Genomic DNA, 17,821 nt, shown 5'->3' on the forward strand with positions numbered 1-17,821 from the left:
CTCGGCTCACTGCAAGCTCCGCCTCCCGGGTTCACGCCATTTTCCTGCCTCAGCCTCCTGAGTAGCTTTGACTACAGGCGCCTGCCACTGTGCCCGGCTAATTTTTTGTATTTTTAGTAGAGACGGGGTTTCACTGTGTTAGCCAGGATGTTCTCGATCTCCTGACCTCGTGATCTGCCTGCCTCGGCCTCCCAAAGTGCTGGGATTACAGGCGTGAGCCACCGCGCCTGCCTTAGTTTTTTATTTCTTATTTCCATAGGTTTTGGGGGAACAGGTGGTGTTTGGTTGCATGAATAAGTTCTTTAGTGGTGATTTGTGAGATTTTGGTGCACCCATCACGCTAGCAGTACACACTGGGCCCAATTTGAGCCTTTTATCCCTCACCCTCCTCCCACTCTTTCCCTGGAGTCCCCAAAGTCCATTGTATCATTTTTATGCCATTGCATCCTCATAACTTAGTTCCTGCTTATAAATGAGAAGATGTGATGTTTGGTTTTCCATTCCTGAGTTACTTCACTTAGAATAATGGTCTCCAATTCCATCCAGGTTGCTGCAAATTCCATTATTTTGTTACTTTTTTTTTTGAGTTGGAGTCTCGCTCTGTCACCCAAGCTGGAGTGCAGTGGCGCAATTTCGGCTCACTCCGACCTCTGCCTCCCGGGTTCAAGCAGTTCTCTCACATTCAAGTGATTGTCCCACCTCAGCCTCCCACGTAGCTAGGACTACAGGCACCTGCTATATTGTCTGGCTAATTTTTGTATTTTTGTAGAGACAGGGTTTCACCATGTTGGCCAGGCTGGTCTTGAACTCCTGACCTCAGGTGATCTGCCTGCTTCAGCTTCCCAAAGTGTCGGGATTGCAGGCGTGAGCCACTGTGCCTGGCCTGTTTGTTCCTTTTTATGGCTGAGTAGTATTCCATGGTATGTGTATACCACAATGTCTTTATCCACTTGTTGATTGATGGGCATTTGGGCTGGTTTCATGTTTTTGCAATTCTGAATTGTGCTGCTGTAAACATGCGTGTACAAGTATCTTTTTCATATAATGATTTCTTTTCCTCTGGGTAGATACCCAGTAGTGGGATTGGAGGATCAAACGGTAGTTCTACTTCTAGTTCTTTAAGAAATCTCCACACTGTTTTCCATAGTGGTTGTACTAGTTTACATTCCCACCAATCCCACCAACAGTGTAAAAGTGTTCCGTTTTCACCACATCCTCGCCGACATTTATATTATTTTTTGATTTTCTGATTATGGCCATTCTTGGAGGAGTAGGGTGGTATCTCATTGTGGTTTCGATTTTTTAAAATAAGACTACTCACATTCTGACACTTAATTATTTTCTTTCTTTTGAACAACAAAGCTTGATGACCTCACACAAGACCTGACTGTATCCCAGCTCAGTGATGTTGCGGATTATCTGGAAGATGTTGCATAGACACGAAGGAAGTATTCTAATTAACAAGGACAGAGGACTGACCGGTTCCATTTTCTTTTTTTCCAGACAATCACTCAGCTGGAATGTCTGCTCTCTATTGGTGCCTTGCATTTCAAAAACACTGCAGATATTTTTTAAAAGTAATTTTCATTTTACTAAACAAAATACTTCCTATTTGAGCCCATGTGTGGAAGATTTAATATTCTTAATTTAGCTGTACATTTCTTTATGGAAATTGATTATCTATACTCAGTTTCATTACAGAGAAGGAACCCATGAAAACATCAGTGTTAAGAGCATGACGAAAGGTGTCAATAAAGCCGTAGGATCGCACAACCCTTTGTGTGTGTGGCTGCTGGTACGTGTGATCTTTGAAAACCTTGGCTTTAGCCCTCTGGAATCAGAGCTTACCCACCATAGTATGTTTTGATATTAGGTGGTTCTACACATAGTTGGCAAAATGACTTGGTAAATTTATAATACTGAAGTATATTAGTATAAGTTAAATTTGATGTGTCAACTTTATTTTGTATTTCCTTCCATTTGGAAGGTTTGTTAGACCATTAAGGTTATATTAAAGTATTCTTGTGTGTGCTATTTAGTTTTACTTGTTTTAAAGAAATCTGGAAGTGGTTATGAGTTTTAATTCATAGAATTGTCAATAACATAACATTTGCAATCGTCATTCCTCCTGTTGTCCATGTAAGCAGCTTTAGTCGTAGGTTCCCTTCATTGTAATTTATTATTTGTAAAGATTCCTTGAAACATATTCAGTACCAAAATGCATCTGAAACCATTAAGCAGTGCTTTTATTTCAGATCTGTAAGTTAATTGTATTAAAATCCAAATTGGAATGAAATAGTAGTAATGGCCTAAGACCATGTTCAGTTTGACAAGCTTTATATACTGTACATAATTTCATTGTAACCCTTAAAAATAGAGCCAATAATAGAATTTCTGCAGTCTCATTTATACAGTTAAAGCATTATTGCTATTATGTAGGTCACGGATGTTTATAATACTAAAGTATTTTAAAATGTGCAAGTAGAAAAAACAAAGTGATGCATGCATATTTATATATAAGTAAAGCTAGGATTGTGCTGTTTTTGCACTTTATAATTTCAATTAAGTTGCGGCTTTTTACTACAAGTTACCTTTATTAGTAAAAGGAGCAAATTAGACTTAATTCATTGATCTCGGTTAAGTGAGCAGACTGCATGACTTGTATAGTGCCAGTTTCTCATTTCATATTAGCCTAAATATTACAGAAATTACTCCTTGGGCTCTAAAATGTAGAGGAAATGAAAATGTAAGGATTAAGGCTGTGTAACAGAATCTGGCTTTTTAAAATTTAAGTGAAACTGAGCTGTAAACATCAAGAGGAAGTAGGACATAAACTGGGCTGGTACAGCCTGGAAGCCCTGTGTATTTCTGCCCTCTGTCTGTGAGCTGCTATCTCAGTCTCCTTCAGCTCTTCATGTCTTAGTAAACAGCACCATGTGCAGATGTAATCTTGTTGCAGTCCCCCAGTGTGGTTATTATAAAATGCATTTCTTTGTAAGTCATCTCTGTAAACAGTCACTTTCTCAAAGCACTATAGTTCTGGTCCCCTGAAATCTGGATCACATGTATGATTATTTTTAATATTTGATAGGAACTAGGTTTCAGTGAAATGATTTGAAAGCATAGCAGGATGTGGCTTTTTAAATTTATGAAACTTTCGAAAAGTAGCAACTGAAATTGGTCACTTTTCTGTTACACAGAGAAGCAGACCTTTTGATAACATTTGGGAGGGTAAGAGAAATATGCCAAATATGAAACTTTTTTGTCAGCACTACATCTTTTTTTTGCGGGGGGCGGGTAGGGGGGAAGGAGTCTCACTCTGTCACTCAGACTGGAGTGCAGTGATGCGATCTCGGCTCACTGCAACCTCCGCCTCCTGGGTTCAAGCGATTCTCCTGCCTCAGCCTCCTGCGTAGCTGGGATTACAGGTGTACACCACCATGCCCGGCTAATTTTTGTATTTTTAGTAGAGATGGGGTTTCACCATGTTGGTCAGGCTGGTCTTGATCCTCCCACCTTGGCCTCCCAAAGCGCCAGGATTACAGGCGTGAGCCACCGCACCTGGCCAGTACTATATTCATTTTATTGAATAATTTTGAATGACTTAAAGTTCAACTATGAAAAAGCTTTCTTTTCACATGTACTTTTTGATTAGGTATTATCAACTTATTAAACTTGAAGATATGAAGTGACAGGTTTTGCACGTGATGAGTGTTTTCTGTTAAAAAATAAATATTGAAATATTAACCCATGAAATACATTTTTATGGTAACCTATGTTTTACAGTGGAGTTTTAAAAATGCTAGGTCTTTCATTTTATTGATAACTACAAATGAATAAAAAGCATTTATTCTCTTTGTTGATATTCAGTTGTGCTTTTATACTTTACGTTGGATAATAACCTGTGGGCAGTTGTGTAGATGCCGCCATTAGTCCCTGCCTCATGCTTGCCCACAGCTCTTCCTCCCCTCCTTACTTCCCTCTCCTGCCCATGCACCGGAGCTGGGCCAGCCCACTGCCACACAGCCTCTGCACCTGAGCTTGCCAAAGCCCTTCCTGTCTCAAGGTGTGATATTTGCCCCTCCTTGTCTGGAATATCCTTCCCCTAGAACTGCATGAAGCTGGTTTGTTTCAGTCTCATGTTCAAAGACGCTTCCAGACCTAAGGGAGATGTCCATTCTCCTCCCTGTCCCTGCCCCACCACTTGCATTTACCCCTTTTATGTTATTCATCTCAGCATACTCTGAAATAGTCTTGCTTATTGTGTGGTTTTTTTTTTTTTTTTTTTTTTTTTTTATTAACTATGAGCTTGTGAGAACAGGGATTTTCTTTTAAACCGCTGTGTACCTGGCACAACATTTGTCCCCTAGTATGAGCTCGGTATCTTTGGGGCTGTAAACAGGCTTGAGCACTGACATAGGGCCTGGAGAATGTGGTTTCTGGCTAGGCACCTGGGACAATCTACAAAATCTGGGGAGAAAGCTGTCCTTACCCTAAACCTGGAGAGGCCGCTAGGTTCAAGTCTGCAGGAAGGGGATCTGGTTCAGGAGAAGGCCGTCCTGTGAATTGGCCCCACCCAGCAAGCTCAGCTGGAGCAAGGCCTCTGAAGGAGGTGCCCTCTGTGTGGCTCTGCTGTGGTGTTGGTTCATGAAGGACATGGGAGGGGGGCAGGACAGGAGAGGCAGCTCTTCCTGGAGAAAAATACACCCAGCCCAAGTTGGAGCCCTCCTATGGCATAGGGTAGGGAGGGATTCCCGCCATTAGTTCTCTGTCCATGGGTGCTAATCTCACCCCTGCCCTCCGAGCAGTCTGTGCTCCCAGTGTCCCTGTTCTTTTTTTTTTTTTTTTTTGAGGTGGAGTTTTGTTCTTGTTGCCCAGGCTGGAGTGCCATGGCACGATCTCGGCTCACTGCAACCTTCGCCTCCTGGGTTCAAGTGATTCTCCTGCCTCAGCCTCCCAAGTAGCTGGGATTACAGGTGCCTGCCACCATGTCCAGCTCATTTTTGTAATTTTTTTGTAGAGACAGGATTTCACCATGTTGGCCAGGCTGGTCTCAAACTCCTGACCTGAGGTGATCCACCCGCCTCAGCCTCCCAAAGTGCTGGGAATGCAGGTGTGAGTCAAGGCGCCCGGCCTAGTCTCCCTACTCTAGGAAGGGACATGTTTGGGGAGGAAATCCAGGGCAGCTACCTTTGTGAGTTGTCTTAATGCTGCGTTCAGAGTTCCACACGTTCAACAAGCATATCTGACATTTAAGGAAAGTGAATAGCATGTCATGAAAGACAGATGAGCAAAGAACTGATCTTGAAGAAAATGTCATCAGGGAACAAGATAATTAAAGAACAAAAACCTGTGAAGGACTGAATGTGTCCCCCAAAATGTGTATGTCGAAACCTAATCCCACATAGGATGGAATTAGGTGGGGCCTCTGGAAGTTGATGAGATCATTAGCGCCCTTATAGGAGGCCCCGGAGAGCTGCTTTGCCCCTTCCAGCATGTGAAGACACAGTGAGGAGGTGTTGCCTGTGAGGAAGCAGGCCCTCCCAGATGGTGAACCTGCCAGTGCCTTGACCTTGGACTTCCAGCCATCTGAGCTGTGAGCACTACACTTCCATTTTTTTTTTTTTTTCCAAGTTGTCTTTGCTGAAATTTTTTATTTTTTTTATTTTTTATTATACTTTAGGTTTTAGGGTACATGTGCACAATGTGCAGGTTTGTTACACATGTATCCATGTGCCATGTTGATTTCCTGCACCCCTTAACTCATCATTTAGCATTAGGTATATCTCCTAATGCTGTCCCTCCCCCCTCCCCCCACCCCACAACAGTCCCCGGAGTGTGATGTTCCCCTTCCTGTGTCCATGAGTTCTCATTGTTCAATTCCCACCTACGAGTGAGAACATGCGGTGTTTGGTTTTTTGTCCTTGCGATAGTTTACTGAGAATGATGTTTTCCAGTTTCATCCATGTCCCTACAAAGGACACGAACTCATCATTTTTTATGGCTGCATAGTATTCCATGGTGTATATGTGCCACATTTTCTTAATCCAGTCTATCGTTGTTGGACATTTGGGTTGGTTCCAACTCTTTGCTATTGTGAATAGTGCCGCAATAAACATACGTGTGCATGTGTCTTTATAGCAGCATGATTTATAGTCCTTTGGGTATATACCCAGTAATGGGATGGCTGGGTCAAATGGTATTTCTAGTTCTAGATCCCTGAGGAATCGCCACACTGACTTCCACAATGGTTGAACTAGTTTGCAGTCCCACCAACAGTGTAAAAGTGTTCCTATTTCTCCACATCCTCTCCAGCACCTGTTGTTTCCTGATTTTTTAATGATGGCCATTCTAACTGGTGTGAGATGGTATCTCACTGTGGTTTTGATTTGCATTTCTCTGATGGCCAGTGATGATGAGCATTTCTTCATGTGTTTTTCGGCTGCATAAATGTCTTCTTTTGAGAAGTGTCTGTTCATGTCCTTTGCCCACTTTTTGATGGGGTTGTTTGTTTTTTTCTTGTAAATTTGTTTGAGTTCATTGTAGATTCTGGATATTAGCCCTTTGTCAGATGAGTAGGTTGCAAAAATTTTCTCCCATTCTGTAGGTTGCCTGTTCACTCTGATGGTGGTTTCTTTTGCTGTGCAGAAGCTCTTTAGTTTAATTAGATCCCATTTGTCAATTTTGGCTTTTGTTGCCATTGCTTTTGGTGTTTTAGACATGAAGTCCTTGCCCACGCCTATGTCCTGAATGGTATTGCCTAGGTTTTCTTGTAGGATTTTAATGGTTTTAGGTCTAACATTTAAGTCTTTAATCCATCTTGAATTAATTTTTGTATAAGGTGTAAGGAAGGGATCCAGTTTCAGCTTTCTACACATGGCCAGCCAGTTTTCCCAGCACCATTTATTAAATAGGGAATCCTTTCCCCATTTCTTGTTTTTGTCAGGTTTGTCAAAGATCAGATAGTTGCAGCTATGCGGCATCATTTCTGAGGGCTCTGTTCTGTTCCATTGATCTATGTCTCTGTTGTGGTACCAGTACCATGCTGTTTTGGTTACTGTAGCCTTGTAGTATAGTTTGAAGTCAGGTAGCGTGATGCCTCCAGCTTTGTTCTTTTGGCTTAGGATTGACTTGGCGATGCGGGCTCTTTTTTGGTTCCATATGAACTTTAAAGTAGTTTTTTCCAGTTCTTTGAAGGAAGTCATTGGTAGCTTGATGGGGATGGCATTGAATCTATAAATTACCTTGGGCAGTATGGCCATTTTCACGATATTGATTCTTCCAACCCACTAGCATGGAATGTTCTTCCATTTGTTTGTATCCTCTTTTATTTCATTGAGCAGTGGTTTGTAGTTCTCCTTGAAGAGGTCCTTCACATCCCTTGTAAGTTGGATTCCCAATAAATGTAATCCAGCATATAAACAGAACCAAAGACAAAAGCCACATGATTATCTCAATAGATGCAGAAAAGGCCTTTGACAAAATTCAACAACCCTTCATGCTAAAAACTCTCAATAAATTAGGTATTGATGGGACGTATCTCAAAATAATAAGAGCTATCTACGATAAACCCAGAGCCAATATCATACTGAATGGGCAAAAACTGGAAGCATTCCCTCTGAAAACTGGCACAAGACAGGGATGCCCCCTCTCACCGCTCCTATTCAACATAGTGCTGGAAGTTCTGGCCAGAGCAATCAGGCAGGAGAAGGAAATAAAGGTTATTCAATTAGGAAAAGAGGAAGTCAAATTGTCCCTGTTTGCAGATGACATGATTGTATATCTAGAAAACCCCATCGTCTCAGCCCAAAATCTCCTTAAGCTGATTAGCAACTTCAGCAAAGTCTCAGGATACAAAATCAATGTACAAAAATCACAAGCATTCTTGTACACCAATAACAGACAAACAGAGAGCCAAATCATGAGTGAACTCCCATTCACAATTGCTTCAAAGAGAATAAAATACCTAGGAATCCAACTTACAAGGGATGTGAAGCACTTCCATTCTTTATTAATTATCCAGTCCAAGGTACTTTAGGAACCTGAATGGATTAAGACAAACCTGATTATGCCACTCCAAGATTTGAGGTAACATTTGAACCTAAAAGAGGCTGTATGAAAGAGGTTATAATCAAAACGATTTTTGACTAAAAAATTGTTGGCCTAAGATAATTCAGTAGCAGGGCTGAATAATGGGATGACTCAAAATCAGTAACCTCAAAGGCAATTTCAAAGAAATCTGTTTAGCAAGAAGACCAAGATGACAAGATGAGCCAAGAGACTTGGCCAGAGGACCTCCAGGCTGACAAAGTTTCCCCGAGGAAGTCAGATTGGAAAAGTGTCCTCAGGTTCAAGGAAACCTGGGTGTGCACTGGGTGAATGAGAGTGGCAGACAGAAGGAAAACAGCAAGGCCTCTGAGGTAGGAGGGACAGCGTTTTTGAATGTGGAATTTATGCCCTGATACATGTTTTTAAAAATGAACCTTGCTGCCCGTAGAAAATGAACCCCCGAACAAGGTTAAGGTCGAGCTGGCCCCTCGTGTCATCGGACTTTGCGTTGTGGCCCTGCCTGCGGAAACGTGTGCTCTGCTACAGCCCTGGGAGCAGGGGCGATCTCCCAACTCCTGCCCCACTTCTAGCACATGCTGTGCTTGGCCACTTCTCTGCCTGCTAGTTTAACAGCTGCACTGGGCAAGGTTTGCCCTCTGCACACCAGACCTGCTTCCCAAGAACCAGGGAAGAGGAGAGGGCATGGCTTGGGCCTGAGCTTAGTGGGCTGGGTGGAGGCAGGAGGTACTGCATGGAGGAGCATGGACGGTGGCATGCAGGAGGCCAGTCATTCTGCAGTTTTAGCTGGAGGTTTGTTTTTGGTTGTTTATAGAATCAGATTTGATGATGAAACTTTTTTCCATAAATGTTTAGTTTCAGACACTTGTATTTTTTTTTTTCCTTTTTTTTTTGAGACTGAGTCACTCTTGCTCAGGCTGGAGTGCAGTGGTACTAGCTCGGCTCACTGCAACCTCTGCCTCCCAGGTTCAAGCGATTCTCCTGCCTCAGCCTCCCGAGTAGCTGGGATTGCAGGTGTGTTTCACCATGCCCGGCGAATTTTTTTGTATTTTTAGTAGACACGGGATCTCACCATGTTGGCCAGGCTGGTCTTGAACTCCTAACCTATGGTGATCCGCCCCCCCCCCCCCCCAGCCTCCCAAAGTGCTGGGATTACAGCCATGAGCCACCGTACCCAGCCCTGTATTGTCTTTAAAAACCCATTTTGGGCCTGGCATGGTGGCTCACGCCTGTAATCCCAGCACTTTGGGAGGCCGAGGCAGGCGGATCACGAGGTCAGAAGATCAAGACCATCCTGGCTAACACAGTGAAACCCCATCTCTACTAAAAATACAAAAAAAAAAAAAAAAAAAATTAGCCGGGCATGGTGGTGGGTGCCTGTAGTCCTAGCTGCTTAGGAGGCTGAGGCAGGAGAATGGCATGAACCCAGGAGGCGGAGCTTGCAGTGAGCCCAGATCACACCCCTGCACTCCAGCCTGGGCAACAGAGCGAGACTCTGACTCAAAAACAAAAACAAAAAATACGATTTTGGCATGTTTTATAAGTTGCCAGACTATTGGATATATATCTTAATCATACTTTGTTTGAAATCCTTTGTGGTTTCTAAAGCACTAGTAGCTTTCTGAAAGGAAGATTTTTAATGAATGAAGCACGCTTCGTCCTGCCCATCCCCTCCTGCCCCAGCACCCCTACTGCCCCAGCGCCAGGCCTTCTCTAGCAGCTCCCATGGGCTCATCTCTGCAGCAAGCATTGCTCCACCAGGGGGCAGTGCTCCCCCTGCAGGTAAGTGGTGGAACTTCACGTTTCCCTCTAGTTTTAACATTTTAACATACACTATTATGTGTAAATATATTAATTATATGTTAATTACACTTATAGAGGTTAGGTATATATGGAAGATCATATCTGAGCGTGCGTTACATTCTCCAGTATTTTTATTTGTCATGATTTATTGCAGGGCTCATTTATTTGATCTACCCCAACTTATTTAACACACATTTCCAAGAAAATATCCATCACACTAGAAAGAAACAGAGAGGAAGGAAGGAAGGGAGGGAGGGAGAGAAGGAGAAAGGAAGAAAGGGAAGGAAAAAGGAATGGAGGAAGGGAAAAATGGAAGGAGGAAGGAAGGAAGGGAAAGAAAGAAGAAAGCCATTTGTTCCTGCAAAGCTAAACCTCTTTGTAGTAAGTTCTGGCAGAAGATGTGTTTCTGGAATGAAACTACAGGCTTGGAAATGGAATTTCTTAGCCTAATTTCTAAATTAGAACTGCTTATGCAAATTAATACTCCGTACATTTCAATAAGCACTCCGCCTGCAGATGCAGAGGTGGCCCCATCCTGTGATGTGCCACCATATCCCTTTTCAGTGAAGGGCTTTGTTGGCTGCTGTGGGCATTCTCATGGCCTCTCCAGGGATGGCCTCCACTGTACCACTGTAGAGACCTATGTCACCAAGGCCAGGCCCTCCCAGGGGGCTCCATCCAACGACCATTCTGCCTCAGGGTAAGAGGCCCGGCCCTCTCAGCCTGAGTCCATTCTGGCTCCAGAGCTCCCTGAGAGCTTGCCTGGCAAGTTCCTCTTGCTATTCTAGCTTCCAGCAGGCGTTGATTTCTGGGGCACTTTTGATAAACTCCTGGCAGGAAACTCAATCTCGGGGGGTCAGAGTCTACTTCCTGGGGAGCCCAATCTGTGACCCCTAGGAGTGGGGACCATGGAAGCACTTGGCTCTCCAGCATGTGCTGAATAGGGGGTGCTGCCTGCAGTGTCCGCGTGGAAACCTGGCTAGGAGAATGCCTGTGTGCTCCGCGTGGGGATGCAAAGTTGTGAGCAAACCTTCTTCAGGGAGGGGATGTTCAATGCGATACTTGAACATTGGGACCTGAAAAACTGATGGGCTGATGGGGTCTGCCTGTGATTGGCAGCACTCGCAGAATCACGAGGGATGAGCACAGGCCACCCTAGACGGGAGGGGGTCCCTACTGGCAGGGAGGTGCTGTGGGGGCAGCAGGCAGGTGCAGGAAAACAGAAAAGCAGAGTAATTGAATGTAAATCATGCGACTCCACTACAGTGGTGAAGCCTGGATGGGCAACTCGGCTGAGTGATGCTGGTCAAGTTATTTAGTATCAGTATTCTCAGTTTTCTCATCTGTAAAGGGGATTAAATACTTCTTTCCCTTACAGGGCTGCCATGGTCTTAAATTAAGTAATGCCTGCAGAGAGCTTAGCATTGTTCTTGGCAAGTCACTAGTATTCAGTAAATACTATTTTTATTAAGAAGATAAGATTCACAGGACTTAGTGTCTTAACTAGATGTTGAGAGTAAGGAGAAGAGAGAATACTTCTCGGATGGTTCTTCAGTTTCTGATGAAAATCTGTTCCCCTTTCAAAACCTAATTCAGATGTCACTTCCTCCTCAAAGTTCTCGCCCCGCCCCGAGCTACTGTGATGTATTTTAATGACCTGGTAGCTTTTTTCTCATATCCCTGTTAGTGGTATTGTGGTAAGAACATGAGACACAGAGTCAGAAACCATGGATTTCTGGTCTTGACTCCACTACCACTCAGAGGAGCCTCATGGTGGATGCCATAAGAGTTTACACTGAAAAGGATTTTCACGAAAACCTGCATTTTCATTTCGTTCACAAGAGAATTATGAGACTAGAAAAACAACAATTCTTAGTATACCACAGACTATGGTGCCCAGGAATAACAGACAAGCTTTAACTCACACGATGAGCATCTTTATTTAGCTCTGCTTTTAGATATCTGCATGATAAAGATGAGTGATCCAACATTAGAAATCATCTGGACATTAAAACTGAATTGTAGGCAGGCATGGTGGCTCACACCTGTAATCCCAGCACTGAGGGAGGCCAAGGTGGGCAGACTGCTCGAGCTCAGGAGTTTGAGACCAACCTGGGCAACATGGTAAGACCCCTATCTCTACAAAAAATATAAAAATTAGCTAGGCATCGTGGCCTGTGCCTGTAGTCCTAGCTATTGAGGAGACTGATGCAGGAGGATCATTTGAGCTCAGGAGTTTGAGACCATTCTGGGCAATACGGTGAAACCCTCTCTCTACAAAAAAATGCGAAGATTAGCCAGGCATGGTGGCACATGCCTGTGGTCCCAGCTACTCGGGAGGCTGAGGCAGGAGGATTGCAGGAGGTTTGCTTGAACCGGGGAGGTCAAGGCTGCAGTGAACTGAGATTGCATCACTGCACTCCAGCCTGGGTGACAGAGTAAGACCCTATCTCAAAAAAAAGAACTAATTGTAACGAACTATCTTTCAAATTATATCAAAACGTAATTCATAAATTCTATGTTGCCCAGAGATCGTGAGGAGCTCTTCTATGATTTGACAGTGCAATTACTGAAGGGGAAGACACCATGCAAATACATGGTAAAAATATTCAAATTATTACTGATTTGACACAAAATATTGATGTAAATAACATAAAACTGTAATATGCCATTATGATGACATTAATGAAAAATTGGTTAATGAATGTCATTGAAAGCATGTACATCACTAAATGTTCTTAGTCACTGAAAATGTGAAATATCCTCTAAACTCATATGTGAAAAAAGAACTTGAAAAAGGTTTCCAGAAATGTGACAATTCTAGCACTTTCATGACATTTTAAAAAAGGGATTGTAAAGATTGATGAAACCCTTAAAACCTCTCCATAATTAAAAATCATTTTTGATCAACAGAGTAAACTGATTTTTTATCTCTGTTGAAAGATATTTTTAAAATCATTGTCCTAGGGAAAGGTCATATCAGAACCTTTGCTATTTAATGTAGCACAGATGTATCAAAAAGGCATGCCAGGCAGTTACAGATATCTTAGTTTTCTGGATTTTGTGACGTTTGTGGTATTTGTCAGATTTTTAAAATTTGTGATTTGTTGGGATTTGCTCCTCATTCACAGGTAATTTTATATACTTTTGTATTCACTTTGAAAAAGAAGGCAACTGTAAATTTTATGAACTTCAAGTGCTATAAAACAATTACCACAGTAAATTTTGAAAAATTCACCCCAGAAAGAAACCTTGTACCCATCGGCAGTAACTCCCTATGCTCCGCCATTTCCTCTCAGCTCCCTGTCTGGCAACCACTTCCTGTCTCTTTAGAGTTGCCTCTTCTGGACATTACATATAAACGGAATTATACACTATGTGGACTTTTATGACTGGCTTCTTTCACTTAGCATAATGTTTTCAAGATTCATCCGTGTTGTAGCATTTGTGAGTACTTCATTTATTTTTGTTTCCTAACAATACTCCATTGTAGGGATTGACCACACTTTATCCATTCATTGGTTGATGGACATCTGGGTTGTTTCCACTTTTTGCTGTTGTGAATAACAGTGCTAAGCACATTCATATGCAATGTTTGTGTAGATATATAATACGCTTTATTTTCTCTTGGGTACTTAAAAGTGGAGCTTCTGGGTAATATAATAACTCTATGTTTAGTATTTTGAAGAATTGCTAAATTGTTTTCCAAAGCAGCTGTACCATTTTATATCCCTACCAGCAGTGCATGAAGCTTCCAGTTTCTCTGCATCACCACAAATACTCCTTATTATCTCTCTTTTTAGGTATAGACATTCTGGCAGATGTGACATTGTATCTCCTTGTGGTTTAGATTTGCATTTGGAGCATGTCTTATGTGCACTTAAAAATATTAATATCTATTCTGCTGTTGTTGGGTAAACTGTTCTATAAATGTTGATATGGTTTGGCTGTGTCCCCACTCAAAATCTCATCTGGAATTGTAATCTCCATAATCCCCATGTGTCAAGGGTGGGACCAGGTGGAGGTAATTGGATCATTAGGGTCCAACATTATGGTCCATTATGATCATTGGATCCCTAATGATCATTGGATCATGAGGGTGGTTTTCCCTACACTGTTTTCATGGTAGTGAGTCTCACAAGGTCTGATGGTTTTATAAGCATCTGGCATTTCCCCTGCTTGCACTCAGGCTGTCCCGCCACACTATGAAGAAGGTGCCTTGCTTCTCCTTTGCCTTCTGCCATGAGTGTAAGTTTCCTGAGGCCTCCCTAGCCATGCTGAACTGTGAGTCAGTTAAACCTCTTTCCTTTATAAATTACCCAGCCTCAGCTATTTCTTCATAGCATTGTGAGAACAGACTAATACAGGTGTTTTTTAGGTCTCGTTATTGTGTCGTTCAAGTCTTTTATTTCCTTGTTGATCTTACTCTTAGTTGTTCTATCCATTATTGAAAATGGGGCATTGGCTGGGCGTGGTGGCTCATGCCTGTAATCCCAGCACTTTGGGAGGCCAAGACCAGCGGATCACTGGAGGTCAGGGGTTCGAGACCAGCCTGGCTAACATGGAGAAATCCTGTCTCTACTAAAAATACAAAAATTAGTCAAGTGTGGCAGCGCGCGCCCGCCTGTAGTCCCATCTACGTGGGAGGCTGAGGCAGGAGAATTGCTTGAACCCTGGAGTAGGAGTTTGCAGTGAGCTGAGATCATGCCACTGCACTCCAGTCTGGGTGACAGAGTGAGACTCAAAAAAGAAAAAAAAAAAGGAAATAAAATGGGACATTGGATTTGTAAGTTTCTGACAGGTTCATTTTGCCTGCTGCCCAGATACAGCTGATTTATGAGGACAGGGAAATTTCAATAGAGAAAGAGTTTAATACACATAGAACTGGCTAACAAGAGACTGGAGTTTTATTATTACTCAAATCAGCCTCCACAAAAATTTGGAGGCTAGGGCTTTTCAAAGATAGTTTGGTGGGCAGGGGTTTGTGTACTAAGAAACTAAATGTTTCTTGTGTACTAAGTCAGCTTCTGGGTTGGGGCCAGAGGACCAGTTGAGCCAAGAATTCAAGAGGTACAGGTTCAAGTAGGGCCATCTGGTTGTCAGAAATGCAGAAGCCTGGAAAGTCATCTCAAATGTTAGGTTCTACAATAGTCAAGTTATTTATAGTAATTGGGAAAGTTGCAAATCTTGTGACTTCTGTAGAAAATAGGTGGTAATCTTTACACCTGTGTCTTAGCAGAATTCAGGCCCTTCACTTCCTCCTAACGTGGTAGCCTTTCATTAGTTTTACAAAGGCAGTTTAATTTTGGGGGCAGGACTATTATCATCTAAACTATAAACTATAATCATTTGTCCCAAAGTTAGCTTGGCCCATGCCCAGGAATGACCAAGGGCAATTTGGAGATGAAAGTCAAGATGGAGTTTGTTAGATGAAATCTCTTTCACTGTTACAATTTTCTCACTGTTAAAATTTACAAAGGCAGTTTCAAAATCTGAAACTTTTATTGTTAAAGTATTTATTCCTTTAGTTCTGTCATTTTCTGCTTGTATTTTGGAACTCTGTTGTTAGGTGCATACATATTGTAATTGTTATATCTTCCTGATGGATTAGTATTGTAATCACTGTAAAATACACCATTATCATTGTAAAATATTCTTTATCTCTAGTATTTTTTGTCTGTTTGACTTAAAGTCTATTTTGTTTGATATTAGCATAGCTATTCTTGCTCTTACTGTGGCAATTTGTATGATACCTTTTTCTTTTAGCCTATTTATATCTTTGAATCTCAAGTTTGTCTCCTGTAGATCGCATATAGTTGGATAATTTTTAGTTCTTTTGATTGGATTGTTTAATTCATTCATTTTTAGTGTTACTATTGATATGGCTGGATTTGTGTCTGCAATTTTAATTTTTGTTTTCTATATGTCTCGTGTTTTTGTGGCTTTGCTTCTTCTTCTTTGCTTTCTTTTGCATTAAGTATTTTCTAGTTTAACAACTTAATTTCTTAAATTATTTTTAAGTATATTTCTACGTATTTCCTTAATGAATGCTTGATGGCTCACAATCTCCTTCTCAGTTTATCAGAATCTACTTAAGTTTATATTAACTTATGTCCAGTGAGATATAAACACGTTTCTTCTTTATAGCTCTATGTCCTCTTCACTTGTTTTTGTGCTGTTATTGTTATACTTACTACCTCTGTATATGTTACAAGCCCAAGAATACTATTATACTTATTTATATAATTTTATGTGTTTTAAAGAACCTGAGACTGGAAGTGAGGGAAGTAGGGCATGCAGGAAGGAAGGAAGAGGAAGGAAAAGTGTGGGAAAGGGGGCTGCACCTCCTTCAGTGGATACCCTGAGCTTATTTCCGGGGGCCTTTGTAAATTCCCACTGATAAATCTTTGGAAGATAAAATCCCCCTCTTCCCTGCATCTTATTAGAACAGTGTATCCTGGAGGACATCCCTTGCCTTTCACCAGGTGACCCTATACTGGAGGCAGAACTTCTCGATTGTGCGGATTTCAAAATGGCTCCATGTACTCATAGTTTTCATGACAGACTTCATTGCCATAGTCAAATACTGTTCCACTTACTGCAGTTTCCTACAATCTGGGTTTTGTTCAGTTGAAATTAAATAAATTTTATGCACAAACCTTTCATGGCTGTCTGTGATCTTTTAAAAAATGTGAACATGTACAGGATGATGAGTTCTAAGGATGTATGTTCTGCAAAGCCTCAGAGCAGGAAGGAGAAGTACACTTGTACATTAGAAGATGAATATGCTTTTGGAGTTTGGACTCCATTTCTTTTTTTGTTCTTTTTTTTTTTTTTGGCAGAATGTTGCCCTGTCCCTCAGTAGCGCGATCTTGGCTCACTCCAACCCCGCTTTCCGGGTTCAAGCGACTCTCATGCCTCAGCTTCCAAAATAGCTGGGATTACTGGTGCCCACCACCACGCCTGGCTAAGTTTTGTATTTTTAGTAGAGATGGCTTTTGCCATGTTGGCCAGGCTGGTCTTGAACTCCTGACCTCAGGTGATCCACCCACCTCAACCTCCCGAAGTGCTGGGATTAGAGGCATGAACCACCACGCCCGGCCTGGACCCTGTTTTCTACATTTTAGTACACATATTCCTATAGAGAGATGTACATAACCCACTGACATACTAGGGAACTTTTGAAATGTAACCTTTCAAAAACTGAAGCTTGAGAAACTTTGTTTTGTTGTACTCTATATCAATGGAGGAGGCATATGTTCTATAATTGATAATAGTTAATGAATGTCTGCTGGGCTTCATTGACCCATACATTACCTTAAAATCAAATGATGATTTCTTAAAGTCTAGACATTCCCAAGAAATGGGAACATTCTGAGTTTTAAGTGCTAAATCAGAATAGGTGTTAAAATGAGCCTTTGGAAAAAGTTTGTCAATTTGCACACATCTATGTTTTAGGTGCAATAGCAAATAAACGCAGTACATGAACGAATGAGTGCTCATGGGAAATTAGAGGTGGTCTTGTCTAAAGGGAAGTACTGTGGGCCATGGTCAGAATCCTAGGGTTCCGGATCCTGCCATGCCACTCCCTGGCAGCCTGGCTGGCTTCCCCGGGCTCCACCTTTCACCAGCGGGAGCGGAACTGTTTCTCAGTGTTTCCACTCCGGGCTGTTGGAGCCCCAGGGCTCTCAGGGTGTTTCAGGGGGCTGTGGACAGGGAAAGGAACAGCACTTTTTTCCTAAGATTTACAAAGAGCAATTCTTAAACAACTGGTTTAGGGAAAGCTACTGGACTAAGTTCTCCCAACCCCAACTTTCTGGCACTTTAGGAACTGTCCATTTTCACTGAGTGGCTGGCCTCAGAATTGCAGTGAGCAAGCTGCCTGGATGGTGCGATCACCTGGGAAGGAAAGCAAAGCTTTCTAGAGAAGACCAGTGGGACCTCTGTGTTG

General features: G+C 42.2%; 1 protein-coding gene across 11 annotated transcripts in view; it reads left to right on the forward strand.

Moving 5' to 3' along the window:
• CEP43 (centrosomal protein 43) overlaps window positions 1-17,821 on the forward strand; it is a 144,594-nt gene that overhangs the window by 40,113 nt on the left and 86,660 nt on the right. For 4 of the 11 annotated variants that reach the window (XR_009212539.1, XR_009212543.1, XM_032162428.2 and 1 more), the window contains one exon: window positions 1,363-3,863. The exons of the other annotated variants lie outside the window; for them this stretch is intronic. Coding sequence is in view for 2 of the 4 variants with exons in the window: in XM_032162428.2 (XP_032018319.1) it covers window positions 1,363-1,437 (75 nt within the window). In the remaining 2 variants the exon portion in view is untranslated. Of the gene's footprint in view, window positions 1-1,362; window positions 3,864-17,821 lie in introns of those variants that run through there. 11 annotated transcript variants of the gene reach the window in all.

The sequence above is a fragment of the Hylobates moloch genome, unplaced genomic scaffold (assembly GCF_009828535.3).
Source record: "Hylobates moloch isolate HMO894 unplaced genomic scaffold, HMol_V3 SCAFFOLD_2, whole genome shotgun sequence".
Classification (NCBI taxonomy): domain Eukaryota; kingdom Metazoa; phylum Chordata; class Mammalia; order Primates; family Hylobatidae; genus Hylobates; species Hylobates moloch.